Genomic DNA, 15,033 nt, shown 5'->3' on the forward strand with positions numbered 1-15,033 from the left:
CACATTTAAACAAAACGGAAAATGCTTGGGCAGTGCCATTGCATTTGCTCGACTGTATACCTTGCAAGAGGGTACCACGATTAAGGCCAGAAAGAAAGCCTTTCTAGACCTATAGAAAATACTATACAGATTGGAATCGGGAACATAGGAGCATCAATAAGGTTCCTTAAGGTTTTATGTAGCTGTGCCCAATCTCTAATTGGTTGCAAGTCGAAGTCGAATGTGATTTCACATTTGTTTTATTAAAATGATCCATATTCAAGTGTACGCAAAGCTTCGACTCTCCAGATGCCAGACTTCAATTCTTGTATTTCTTTTCGCTTTGGAATTTTGGATTGCACTTGACATTTGGTCATTTCAGTTGTCCATCTGCCTCTCTCCCACTGCCCCCTCTCGCTCTGGCCTGTACATATCTCTGTCGGCCCTGCAATCATCCGGACTCTCTCCGGTTGACATATGTGACACTGTGACCGTAAATGTTCTGCCATCTGTTAACCCATAGAGAGCGAGATAGAGAAAAAGGAGAGGGCTACAGCTGTCACTCAGCTTCGCTTCGCTTTGCTTTAAGGATTTCCCAACAGTTTTTTTTCCCTTTTATTTTTTTTTAGCTTATCCCTCTGTGACCTCTGTGGAGGGATTTTACTTTGGGGGATTTTATTGACTCTCGTTTCGGGGGCGATTTTCTCGTTTTCATGTTTGTCATTGTCAATCTCATTTATCGACATCCGTTTAATGTCCAGCAATTTGAATGGAACAGACCTGTGTGGCATTGGCTGCTTAACTTCTCCATTCTCTCAATCGCTTTCAAGGTTGGCACAGATTTTTTTGAGTACTAAGGGGTGTTTGGGTTATCCCACATCCGGTTGGGTTTAGTTTGCAGAATGATTGATGGAGGATTCGAGTAATGTTTGCAGAGGAATTTGATTTGGCAGGGTTATGCCTCACACTTAAAGCGAACACCCAAAGAAACCTCCATGAAAGTAATACGAGTATCTATGAATAAAGTTCTCTTAAGGTTCTTCTCCTATAGATGAACACACACAAGCAAGCGCTTTAAGCACTGTGTTAGAGCCATTGTTTAGTTGCTTCGTGGCATCAAAGCCTCAACCCCCTGGCTGGGGTATTATTGCCTGTAAAACAATACCCCCAGTTAATAGTCTTAGTGGCCGGTGCGCATTCAATTGGCATTGGTAGGGGATTTTCTTGAGCCTACCACACTCGAGGGATTCCAGCAACGAGGGAACAAAAACATCCCAAGCTAAACAAGCTGTAAGCTGCCTGGTAATTGAAGCTGCATTGTTTGGCACATGTCCATGGACCAGCAGCACCAGCAGTCTTCCTCCCATCATTGCACATTCCATGCCAGCGAGCAGGAGGCTGGCGGCAGGAGGCATGGGATACGAGGCAAGATGCAAGTGGGTGCAAAAGTGGAGCAACAATTGTGCAGGCAAACAATGGCAATACCACAACCTGGCAAGCCAAACCGCTGGGAGAACTTTCAAGTATCTCGGGAGGGAACCGAGTTCGGTATGGGATTGTGGAAATTAACAACACATTTATGCGGGGACACACACAAAGGTGCGTCTCCCAGCAATCGTATTCTCATCTCTGACAAACAACTGTCTTTGGCATAAATTAGCTGGCAAATAGAAGCTCTCTCTCTCCCTCTCTCACCCTCTGTGTCTGTCTTTGAAGAGGTAGAACACATGTCCTTTGGCTGTCGAACAGGAACACAAAAATAACTTACAAACACTTAAACTTCTTGGGTTGGGTTGGGTTGGGGAAACCAGAAACAGAGGGAGAAATATATCTACTGCTTGTATATAGAAAGAGAGAGAGGGGAGTAAAAAAGCCAAAATGCAAATTGTGTGTCGAAAGTTGTCAGTCATAACTAACTCGACGATGACTAAAATTTGTTTGCCAACAACAAAACAACTCTTGAGGCGGCAACGGCAACGGCAGTCGCTGTTGCTGTTGCTGCTACTTTCCCTGCTGCTTAATGAGAGGGGGTGCGGTGCGCTGCAGGAGGGGGTTCCATGTTATGTAATGTTGGCAACCCTGTAGAGTTGTTGAAACTTTGCTTGAAGTACATGGGCACACTGGCTGAGCTGAGCTGCGCTGGGCTGGGCTGGGCTGGATCTGGCTTCCATTCAGAGTCACGCCAAATTGTCAACAACTACGAAAAACTCGGCAGAGAAAGAGACACGGGCCACAAAAATGCTCAGAGGCTGTAAAAGAAGCTACAAAAATTCACCAGAGAAGAAGATTTTCCATGAAAGACAGGGAGACACAAGAACAAGTTGAGGATGTTGGGAAACTCTCGAGCAAACTTCAATTTCATTAACTAAGTGGTCCACACCAATTAAGTTTTGTGCATTTTGGAATAATATAAATTAATTAGAATATGCTAATGAGGCTGTGCTGTGCTGCCTGTACGTGGAGTCGACTCGAGTCAATTGACTTGAATAAATTAGCGGGGGGACAAAGTGCAGGCTCAAAGCCTAGTCACTCGACTTTAGCCATCCATTGACCTGCTCTCTAGCGCTCTCGCTTTGTAAAATATTCCGAGTGTCTTTGCACAAATATTTGCTGTTCAAGTTGGTGCTCGGCTGGCCGACCCATTGGCATACAAATGTCTAGACAAAGTAAGAAACTTAAAGGCTGTAGGGGAAATCGGCTGCAATGAAAGCTACTTGGGGCTGAAATATGTACTTTGGTTGTCTCTTAAAGGGAGATTTGCTGAAAACTGTGAAAGGTAAAAGCTCCTTGACTCAGACTAAAATTTCCCCTTTTAATTTTTTCATTTCCACTACTTTTTCTCCAAGTCCCAAACACGTTGCATATATCCTTAGAAGTTTATCCCACAGAGCCTGCCAGCTCTGATCTCCTCTATTTCAATCTCTGTGGGACTATTAAAGAAACGTTCTACTCTACGAGTACTATCCCCCCATCTAGCCATTAAGTTGTCACCATTTCAAAGCTCAAAACGTGTTGCATACCTTGAGGAGTTTTGTGGCTCCAATAGTCACCACCCCTCCACTTCAAGGTTCACCCCCAGCAGCGCCCACTCCCACTCCCACTCACTGTCTTTCTCTCAGCCACTCAACCATCAGTTTCAATCGAATGCCTCACTAATGGCATCATTTCGTTGTGGCAAATACAACGATAAAGTCATTGAAAGTCGAAAACGGCAACGACTATTGCATAAATTCCGAATACGATTCCCAGAGACTGGGCCACGTTTCTCTCTCGTATTCTAATTCTCGATGGGAAGCCAGACAGCCAGACTCAGCCTGCTCCTCAGACCCAGTAGCCTAGTCCCAGACCCACTCCGGCATTGCCTGCGCATCTGTCTGGAACAGTGCACTCGCATTCGCATTGGCATTGGCATTGGCAAATGGTCTCTGGCATTGGCAAGCCGTCGCATGGAAAGGAAGGATCTATGAAAGGAAGGAAGGAAGGTGGCCAGGACATTCAGTCAGTCAGTGATTCCAGGCCAGGACAGGGCAGGGCAGGCGTCAATAAGGTACATTCACATCGGGGCAGGGTGGTCGATTCCATTCTAGTTTTATCGCATTAGACCAATTTCGGGGCACAACCAGACGAATTCATTTTGCTGAATTATCGTTCTGTGCAATTTTTTGTTTGTGAATATTGATTTGTCTGGCCAACGACAGACATTTCTCCACAAACAAGGCAAATTTTCATCAGAGAGATGCCAAAACTTCTGCTTTTCGAGGAAGTTCTCGATTGTCTGTGAAGGTGGGAAATACGAGAGACAGATCCACTCGTTTGTCGAGCATAATTAATTAATTAACGATGCTAGAACTATTCAAAGTTCCCTCAACTCGAATTGTATGCGATTCAGGCATTCCCAAATTCAATTTATCAAACATTTAATGCTTTTGTTTGTTGGATCTATCATCGGCCATGAATCACTCCCAACAGCTCCAGGGGCACATCGGGGGCGCCCATCAAAAACAATTGTGTTTCGGTAATTATCACAATTAAATCGTTGTTTTCACTTGACTGCTTTTGTTTGCCATTGTTTTCCGGAATTTTCCACTTTTCAAAGAGTTATGGTGTGCCCCCTGCCACTGCCACTGTTCACTGGTCAAATTAAACATTCGAATTCAACAAATAGGTCAGAAATCACCTGCTGCAGGGCTCTCGAATGTGTCATCAAGTGCGGAATGACATTAGTTTCCATTATGGATATCCAGTGAATTCGTAATTATCGCTAATGGAGCACAATCAATTTCTTATCGGTGCATTATGGCAATATGCTCAGCACAATAAAGGCTGCCAATTTAATGGCAAACATCCCGCGAGAACATTGTTGGCAGCAATAAAATGTTCATGGAAAATGTAAAATTACTCAGGGAACAGTCTTAATCGGGCTGCAAAATAGTCTAAGCAGAAGACATTGCGTTCGAAATTTCTGAAGAAATCACGTTCATGGAAATGTAAGGGAAACTGTGGGTATTAAATGAAGAAACTATAAAGTTGCCAGACAATCAGTTTTGCTTAATTTCCCTAATGGTAGGAGTTGCACTTTCGGTTTAACTTGGACTACCCATAAAACTAGGCCATGAAAATATTCTAAAAAAATTCATAAAAAATACATATGGATATATAATTAACTTTTTAGGCACTAGCCAAATGTCTCACTACGAGGCAAAGAAAAATAAGACCCAAAAGGTACCATCCATGCATTCATGCATCCAAAAGGTGCCATACATGCAAAAATTCTCACATTTAATTAAATAGTTTTGTATAAATATTGTAAAAATATATAAAAAAAATACCATAATCAATTTTTTCTATTTTTTTTCTTTAAATTTATAACCAGAATTAGCTGCCACTATACATACATATGTACATATATAGGAGGCGGTAAACCTGCTTACGCAATAGTATATACAATAAAAAAAAATAATAATAGTTCTGTATTATTGATGTAAACAATACTTTATGCTTCGAAAAATAATTAGTTATTATGGTATTTAAAAATCGTGGAATGTTTCATTTTCCATAAATTGTTTAATGGCCTGTTTAGTAGTCAATACTAAATGGATTCAATGCACATTTAATAGTAGGTGCATTTTCTGAAAACAAAAACACAGTTTAGTTTATTTCATATGTGTATGTACATATTCCTACGCTACAGTATTGCTACCTTAATGTTGATGCGTTAGTCACAGAGGGTTCACATACATAGATATTTTTCATACAATATGATTTACTTATTCTTTTACAAATTTTTATAAATATTATTATCTTTAAATTAACATTTATTTATGATTTAAATTTAATTTATTTATTTCTATTAAGTATATATCTAGCTGTTACCTAAATTGTTTTTCTCAAATGGCAAGTCTGTACCTTATGGTACAGTTTACTAATATTTTATTTACATCTAAAGTTCATGATTGAAAATCATTTAGTTCAATCAAGTTTATTTGTTCAATTTTCACCAATAGCTTTTTTCGAAGGATTTTGTAAAGCGACTGACAAATATTTCACATAATTTAATTTATTTTAATTTGATTTATATTACGTATAATTACTATAATTTAGCAACGTTATTTTGATTTTCCAAATAAAGACGAAATTGTAAGGATATTGCAAAAATCGTAATTTTGTGCTTATATGTAGCTGCATATACGTTACTGTTAAGCCTTCTGACTTATTCCCCAACTAACCAACAAAAAGCAAACAACAAAAAAGCGACCACAAAACAAAATTGTCTCTAAGATATCTGCATCTATATATAACATTTTAATTTAACTTGATACAAACTGTATAGGATACAAAGAACTAACGGACGATTAGCCAAAATTTATCATTCCTAATCTTTATCAACATCATCGTCTGAGAGCAGTTCGGAGAGACTCAGATCCGACGAGCGCTTCTCGAGAGGCTGCTTGGACGTGTCCGACCGGCTGCATGTGGGAGTGGGACGGGCGTACATCTTCACGCAGGAGATCACGTTCTCGCGGAACATTGCCTCCGAGTGCTTCATTATCTCGGCGGCATGGTGGTTGAGTGGATCGTTCGGGTTGGGGTTGCGCAGCAGTTGGGGCAGGAAGGTCTCGATAATGTTCAACAGATCGTAGCTGGGCGACCAGGCCTGCCGAAACACATTCATGCAGACCAGGCCCGTGTTAAACTCGATGTTCGGATGCAGTATCTTGGTGATGAAGCGGACCTTTGGCGGATTCAACGGATAGTCCTTCGGCATGTTTATGTTCACCGTCCACATGCCACCCTCGTGGGCAGTCCCCAGCGGCCCCTCGAAAACCACATTCAAATTGGCCATGTCGTCGTCAACAGTGGTACGGTGGCCCGATGCCAGCAGCCGGCTTACGTCCCGTTGCAGGCGTCGCCCAGCCATGGGCGATGTGGTGTTCACGACTGCATTAGCCATCTGGTCCCCTGTTAATCTACGCAAGCCTACGTATCGGATCTACTGGAATTTCGAGTGCACCCGTCTGCTACACGGACGTACCTACAAATGTGTTCTGTCGCCACGCCAGCGAACCACGTTTATTGTTGGAAAATTACATTAACTAAGAGTATTACTTACATAGTAAAATGAAATCAGAATTTTGCTGTATTTACATTGAAGTGGTCTTGAAATATAGCACTACTGCCTACTCGAGCCCTATCTTTATGGATGATTGATGGGTTTGGAAAAGGTTCGGGAGATTGGATGGGTAATTCTCTGGAATTTATATAGTTATATGTACGAGCGCACTAGTGCGCCCATCAGCGAAGAGGAACACTTTAAAAATCATAGAAACAGAATTACCGACTTTTTGTAGGAAATTCTATAGGAATGCCCATTCCCATGAAGGCCACGACCTGTGGTGTCATGGGATAAGCCCAAAAGTCTAAAGGTTAAAAAAGTTCAAAAGGGATTCCTGGTCAGTGGTTAGATTTAATAGTAGAAAAGTTCGATATAAAATAACTTTAAAGTCACTCTGTAATCCACTTTTAGCGGACTCTAATCACTCTTTCGTTGCTGTCGAGCAATATTCCAACGCACAAATTAAATTTGTGCACAGGTAAAACATCGCCAACTGTAACTCAATTCCCCCAATCATTTTATATAATTCCATTAAAACCTGTCAACAGCAAGCAATTCATTTAAATGTTTTCCCAGCAACTAAATCCGTAAAACGCTACAACACGACAGTGAAAATAAATATCGCTTTTTATTTATTAGTTCCACCCGATTTCAAGCTCAGTTCGTCCTGTCCGCTTTCGTGCATTTTTTTTTTGGCCGTGTCGCATTGCGTCTAAACGGATTTTGGCGCCGTTCCGAGAATGGAATTCATTAATTGCGCGTGGGACAAAGTTTTTGGCCGTACTGCCAACTGCTTGTAATTGGGCACCAGGGAAAGTCCTAGAAAGCCCCAGGAAAAGTGGGCTACGGAGTGGTTGTGGCTGTGGGTGTGGGCGTGAGGTTTGTCCTTGCGGCCAGTCCCAATCTGTGCCACCCTTTCTCTGCCCCTCTTAATGGGTCACTCCAAGTTGAATGCATTTCTGATTGCTGGCAATAAATCAAAGATTGTCTGATGGCTAAGACCCACTTTTACAGTTCCATAAAGGATTCAGCGAATGAAAATAGAGATGGAGAGTGCATTAAAGTTAAATGGACTTGGACTAAATGCTGCAAATAGCTGCCATAACAAACAGTATGGACACACCAGAATCCAGATACACACAGACATATGTATGTACATATAGGGAAGAGCGATAGAGATTGTATCTGCGTCTGTGTCTGTGTCTGTGGCACTGTATCTGCGTCTGTGCCGCTGTATCTGCGACAATGGCTAGAGCTGAAACAATGGTAAATAACGACTAGAAAATTGTAAAAAATGTTGACAATGTTTCTCATGGCTGGCAAATCCTTTGCCCCCTTGCTTTATTTTTAGTGCGACAGTAAATGCGTCAGTCTACCCAGTCTCTCTTTCCATTTCTCTCTTTCCATCTCTCTCTCTCACTCCGTCTGTCTCTGTCTGGCTTTGGAATGCTTTTTGTTGCAGTTTTCACAGTCGAGTGCCCTCATTGTTTTCGCTGTCAGCGAGCGGCGCGTCGACAATGAATAATTAGAATTTTGTTGAAGGTCCATTGCTCATTTCCCCCCAACCACCCAACCACCCACCCATCTCCACCAAACACATTCCCACCTCCCCCGAATGCCACCGCCACAGTTTGTTCATGCGACTTTTAATTTGTCGCCCCATGGACAGCAAATCAAACATTGACCATTTTTGGATCACAATGAATAAGCGACTGCAAAATTCCTCTTTTGCTTTATGCTCTTTGGAATGGGTCCTGCACCAGTCACAATATTTCTAATATCACTACCAGTATATCATTGCCAAAGGCTTGACTTTATCGAGTGTTTGTTTCATTGGTGCGACTATAATAAAACGCTCAATTCCTTTGGATGCAGAGCAGAACAAGTTATCATAGATGTTGCGATGGGAATAAATTTTAAAGTTTTCTGTTTAGTTTTGAGCATTATTATACCCGTACTCAAAAAAGAGTTAAGGGGTATATTAGATTTGTGGTAAAGTGGATGTGTGTAACGCAGAGGGAAATCCGCCCCTAAAGTATATATTTCTGATCAGCATCATAGCCGAGTCGTTATAGCCATGTCTGTCTGTCCGTCCGTCCGTCCGTCCGTCCGTCCGTCGTCCGTCGTCCGTCGCCGTCTGTCCGTCTCGATGAGCGCCTGGATCTAGAGCTATAAAAGCTAGCGAAACCAATTTGGTTCCAGACATGTGATACCCTGTACAGTGTTTCAGTCGCCCCGCCCCCTTCCGACCCCACAAAGGACGAAATCTGTGGCAGGCACAATTTTAAAGATACGATAAAACTAAAACGCGTATCGTAGAGATGCCCATATCTACCAGTGCCAAATATGAACTAGTCAGATCATAATTATAGCCAGAATGAGAAATTAATTTTCAGTTGCTTCCCCCCCCCTCCCGCCCACGACAACTCATCTCATTCCCTCGCTCACCTCTGCCGCGTTCAGTGCGCGGCAACCCCTAGCGGGGAGATGTAGATATAATGGTACATGTACAATCTACATGTTAGTGTAGAATATACTTGTATTTGTAATGTAGATAATAGATGTAGCAAAAAAATGTAAAATGTAAATTTTTAAAATTCTTTAAAATCATAAGCTCAAAATGTATATACTGACTGAGTACGGGTATAAGTAGAGTCGCGTCCCCAGAAGCGACTCACACGTTCCTTCTCGTTTTTCAATATCTTCTATCCATTATGGGAGGGAGCTATGTTAGTTTTAAGGCCGGAAATACTGAAGAACAACTGGTCGACTTTCTATCTTTCTACCACATGCAAAAAATAGCAGTCAGCACTCAGTGCGTCTGTGAACATTCCCCTCGAAGCCTTTGGGCCATACTAGGGACTCTATCATTTACTGATATTTGATGAGAATCTTTGCTTGTTCGTAGTAAAATTTAATTTCCTAAGTGTAACGTTGGCCGGATATGAATGGCAGGCCTTGAATTCTGAGGCTTGTGGGGTGCCTGCTCCACTCCCGTTTACAACTTTGAGTTGGTGTTTTATGGATATGGGTTTATGCATACATTTTGCCCATTGATTTTGCAAAGCAGGCCGGGCAGTAGTAGGAGAACGCCCTGGCCAGGGCGTACCAGACTTCAATGAAATTTTCAAGTGCATAAATAAAATCTCAAATAGATGCCATTAAGAGCATTTTAGCCGCCATTAAAGCAATATGGCCAGACCGCCCGTCCCACAGCTCGGTCGCTGACTATTATCCCAAGAAATACGATTATCGCGTAAAATTAACGCGAAATTAATGCAAACTACGCGCCCAGCCCCAAGGATGGGTCTGAGACTACGCATCCGAGACAGCTTTAGTGGGGAAGGAGTGTGGCCTGGGGCAGGATATTTCCTTCTTGGTTGGAACATTAAGGAGTAATCTCAACATGGGCGTTAATTTTGCGAATTGTAATCAACTGAGAACTGAGAACGTGGCGGTAATGAAGCTGTTGTGGCATGGACCCCCAGCATTGACCACGTCAAAGTCAACACTTCAACAAGTGCAAACAGGGGGCTCGAGAAATTTGGCCATCAGGCTCCATAGGAACAATGGCCGGGCCGTGGCCAGACCCAAAGGCCCACGCAAAACAATGGAGCCGCTAAAACAATGGCAGGCGACAAAAGGTAACCGCGAAAAGGATAACTACCAGCCGGGAGCAGTGAGCACCGAGAACAGAGAACAGCGAACAGGACCAGAACCGTTCAGGGCACGGCCGGACACACCGGATCGGACCGGGGGAACCAGCAACCGCAGGTCGAACCTTCTGGCATTTTGGCAACATTCCATAACCCAGCCACCCACTCTTCCCCATAACTTTATCTGCAGGGCTTTGTCCACGGCCCCTGCCATACGGAGAGAGCACGAAATTTGTTAAATTAACTAGATAATTTTAAATGAAATTTTTGCATCAGCCACAATTTCAAACACCAAATATTGGACTATGAAGTTGGAATTATAAAGGATTTGTATGGTCATCAATTGCGTGGTTCGAATGGAATGTTGAAAATCTAATTTATAAAACTTTGATTTGGTAATAGCGCGGTTTACTGTTCATTTAAAGGGACTGTAAGAGTTCTTTATTGTGTTTGCCGTACACTAGAAATTAATTTTAAAGGATATATAGCCTTAATTGTAGATCTAGGTCTCCTTGTTCTGCTTTATGTTCATAACTGTTTGTCCTAAAATTAAAGTACAAACTTGTAACAAGGAAACAAAGAGAGAGAGGGGAGTGTTTAGAGAACGCTTAGCAGAGAGCAAGCAAAGGAACTTTTGAGTGGGGGTATACCAAAGTAAATTGTTGCTGTTCCCCTGGTAATAAAATATTTGTCGAGCGCCATTTACAAAGTCATTTTCAAGCCCAATGTACTTTCAAAGTAATGCGCTCCACCTGCCCGCGTTCACTTCGCAGCCCCATTCCATCGTGCCCCTTCGCCACCAATCCTGCTCTGCAGGAGTCCACCTCTCTGCTTATTGCTTGCGGCCCAGCAGCCGTTGTTCTAGTTATACCCTTGAAGAGGGTACTATGATTTAGAGTACATATTTGAAGAGGAAAGTCTATCAGCTGCAGAGCTGAATCAAAGACATTTCCTTCTGCTGAACGAATTTTGGAAAAATCATATGGAATATACAGACATATTATTACATATGTATGTAAGTCGACCCGCCATAGAAACGATATCTCTGCAAGGGTATCTAACTCTTCGGCTTCCAATGTTCATCTGTCTTTCTTGTTTCTAGTTTTTATTGCGTTCGTTTGCCATTTTATGGTCGCGTTTCAGGTGGCTGATGTTGTTGCTGCTTCTATTGCTGCGCCTGCTGGGTGGACGGGGGGGGGGACTGAGCTTAGGTGCGATATTTGAGGCATCAGCGTCGCTGCTGCCGTTGCCATCGCTCCGTTAGCCTTGCCAAACACGTGCTTTCATTTAAAATGCCGTAAATATATCGCGTAAATATAGATTTTTTGTACTTCTTCCTTTTTTCGTTCCTTTTTGGCTGTTGACATTCGGCTAAGGCCATATGTAGCTCGTATTGCATTTTTTATTATTGAATATTTTTCATTGCTAACGGGATTCGCGGATTGCGTGAGACAAATGCCAAAAGAGTTGGAGCCCCTTTGTACTTGTGCGCACCAAAAGGTGGGAGGAACCAGGTGCTTGAGCAACCAAAAAGAGTAATCACACACAAGAGAAGGAGAGATTTTGTATAGATTTGTTCACTTGAATTGGCACACAAATTGAATCGAATAATCGCAGCTGCCGGCTGCCTAAGGGAGCCACTTTAATCACACTACTGAAAGCTAAAAGTGGCAAAATCTGGAGCACACAAGTTTTATTTAATTCGTACGAAAATGATTTGATTCGGCATCGATATTTAAATTTTGGTGCAACTGCTGCACTTATGGATAAACTTGTCTCAGTCCAGAGGGGACATCGATTAACTTATACACAGACATGTGAAACAAGCGAGAGTTTGCCGTCTCTCTCCCATTGAAAATCTAGAATGAACAAATCTCTCTCTCTCCGAATCTATGAACATCCCCAATCCACAGTGGAAGCACAAACTGCATCGGAATTTATTCATCAGTTGCTCTCCGCCCACCGTTCCACAGTCGCAATCCACGAGCAGCGCGGCACCTGGATCAACGGTTTGTGTGCATGTACACGAAGAGATAAGCCCCAAGACCCACAAGCAGAGCTCTGCGCTGTCAGCTATCCTGTTCTTTTCAGTTCATTCTCAATGGACAGCCGAAAAAGTACATAAAATCCACAAGAGGAAAAAAACACGACACACACACACGCAGCGATGTAAAAACTTGAGAGAAATTTGCATAATTGTGGTTAATTGGAATGAACATGTTAATGAGCTCGGAGAGTCCCGGAGAGTCTGCTTGCCATGTTGCATGCAACAGACAGCATCAGCATCAGCAAAACTTGCAACATAAATGCAGAAAAATATACCAGTAGCTAAAGAAGGCTCCAACCACCGACATGACATCGTGTAATGACGCCCGTATGCTTTCTCCAGATTAACCCATTTTCCGTCAGCATAAGATACACAAAAGGAATACTGAAAAAATAAAGGGAGAGAAAATATAAATTCAACTTCATGACCAAAAGACGTGCAAAGTGCTGACGATTATGCCAGTCATAAACCGATTAGGTCACATGAATATTTATGGATGAACGCGACGAGAGAACTGAAGTGCAACTGCAACTGGAGTTGAAAGAGGAACTGAAACCAGAGCTGAACGACATGCAACAAGCGAAAGGATATATTCCACTTAGCTGCCCCATAATCATGTTTCCACCCTATGTGACCGAGGCCAGTGAAAGCGAAAAATGTTGAAAATATATCAGGCAAAGACCTTTAAGATGCTTAAAGGGGAAGTGCTGCAAGGCGTATCGATGCGCTCCCAAAATCAAGGGAATAAATGTAAAAAGAGATTGCCCTCGGGGTTGCTATTAGCTTGTTTCCGGAACAAGAGAAACAGTAACAAATTTCAGGAAGAGGAAGGCGTTTAAATTGTGCGCGTTATGGAGAGAACTGTGTGAGAGTATCTGTAAAAGTAAGTGGGGAGTGCTGTGAAGTGTTTACAATAATCATTTGGGGTCAGTTAGTGATAGTCTGTGATATTTTCCAAAATTAAATCATACATTCTCGTATATTTAATTTAAGATTTTTCTTTAATTCACGGAACTGAATGTTTTCTGGAAACGATTTGAACAGCCTTTCATGCGTGCAAAAAGGGGGACAGAGGGTTGAAAAGAAAACTCCAATTCCCATATTGCTATGATATGTAAAAACTTTTTCCATTCTTTTGCTTTTGCGTGCTTTTGACAGCCCTTGGTCGTTGTTGTTATATCGATGTTGCGCAACTGTTTTCAAGGAAAAGAAAACAATAGTGAAATCAATAAAGCGTTTTCCTTCGATTCATTCGCTTGGTAAATATAAATAATACATTTGCATTTAAAAGGATTTTCATCACGCATTCGTTCATGCATTCGTTTTATTGCCTATGCAAACAATAAAGGTTGTTTTTGCGGCCAGAAATCATCAGCAATGATGAATGATGTATGGTTTCCCCCGCTGTCTGTCTGTCGCACACTCCCCACGAAAACTGTCACTTGAAGGCCACTCACAGAGATACATGCCACACATAGTACACCACATCCATCACTTTCAGGATGTGCGGTTGTGGTGCCATCTTGACCTTCGCCAACAGATACATTGTCTGGCGCAAGTTTTTGGCTTCCTGATTTATGCTTGGCATGAATTAAATCGATTTTAATCGTTCCCTCAAGTGAGTGCAATGAAGTGCTCAATAAAACACACGCGAGTCGGGACTTCTGCTAGGAGAAAAGCCGAGTAGAGTCTGTGTGTTTGTATTTTCTCAGTTGACTTGTTCATCGATAAATCTCTTTATCGCCATAATCGTTAAATCGTTCATTCGTCACGGACTTTGATTGCTCCCCACCAGCCAACAATAGAGTCAACTTCCAGCGAGACAGTGGTTAGAAGGCTACCATCTCTGCTACTACTCTACCGGGATTAATCTTATTTCAACTTTTTCAATCGGAACCATAACTTTCATCTGTCGCACATGCCCCACTGTTCGAGTTCGGCATTGAGCTTGGGCCGTGTTGTTTTGTGCCATAGTTGAACGCACACAATGTGTTCAATGGGTTGTTAGACGCTAGTCCTGGGCCTCGGCAACAGTGCCCAACCATCCTGCGCCACTCCGCCGCTCCCTATACATATATCCATAGACATCCGGTTGTGGGGGAGTGTGTGCATTGATGGATTTTACGGAGAACAAACAATTTAATAACTGATTAAGCGCGCTCTCTGCGATGGTTGTCTGTTTGCACACGTGATAAGGCTTACAGCCGCCTAGGCAACCGTAACAAAGACACCTGCTAAATGAGCTTACAATAGCTTGTTAGCTGATGCCGGTATTAGCCAACATGCCCCTGAAAAAACAACCGTCACTTAGTGGGGGGAGAGAGGGATGTTTGTCACACGATTTGGTAGTGCCACAATTTTGGAAATTACTCGGATGTAGTATAAACTGTGGCAGGAACACAGATAAAATATCAGGGCCTGCAGCATCAACAGCTCGGTAAACAAATTTCCATTTGCTGTTGTAAAATGTAACAAAACTTTTGCGCCTCTCCACCATGTATGCACATTGTCCATACATACATAAGTACATGTGTGAGTGAGTGTGTAGTGCGAATTTTCTGATTTATTGTAAAAGTTTTTATGCACATTTCAGTTGCTGTTCAAATAGTTGAATGCGATATGGTTACTATGTGTGTGTGTGTGTGTGTACTATGTGCAAATGTTTGTTGACGGGCACCTGACAGTCCAGTCAGACTGCATAATGTATATGTTAGGCACTTTCCCCTGGTGAAATTCTC

General features: G+C 42.4%; 1 protein-coding gene across 1 annotated transcript; it reads right to left on the reverse strand.

Moving 5' to 3' along the window:
• Nucleotides 1–5,750: 5,750 nt before the first annotated feature.
• LOC111068384 (ubiquitin-conjugating enzyme E2 6) lies at nucleotides 5,751–6,699 on the reverse strand. Its single transcript, XM_022357833.2, has 2 exons — nucleotides 6,590–6,699; nucleotides 5,751–6,524 (listed from the first exon to the last, which is right to left on the reverse strand). The coding sequence occupies exon 2, from the start codon at nucleotides 6,428–6,430 to the stop codon at nucleotides 5,852–5,854; it is 579 nt and encodes a 192-aa protein (XP_022213525.2). The 5' UTR covers nucleotides 6,431–6,524; nucleotides 6,590–6,699; the 3' UTR covers nucleotides 5,751–5,851.
• Nucleotides 6,700–15,033: the final 8,334 nt, after the last annotated feature.

Source organism: Drosophila obscura, unplaced genomic scaffold (assembly GCF_018151105.1).
Source record: "Drosophila obscura isolate BZ-5 IFL unplaced genomic scaffold, ASM1815110v1 contig_4, whole genome shotgun sequence".
NCBI classification, from domain to species: Eukaryota; Metazoa; Arthropoda; class Insecta; order Diptera; family Drosophilidae; genus Drosophila; species Drosophila obscura.

Coding starts and splice junctions, on each gene's coding strand:
- LOC111068384 (XM_022357833.2), bottom strand. CDS start 6,430: ATGGCTAATGCAGTCGTGAACACCACATCGCCCATGGCTGGGCGACGC.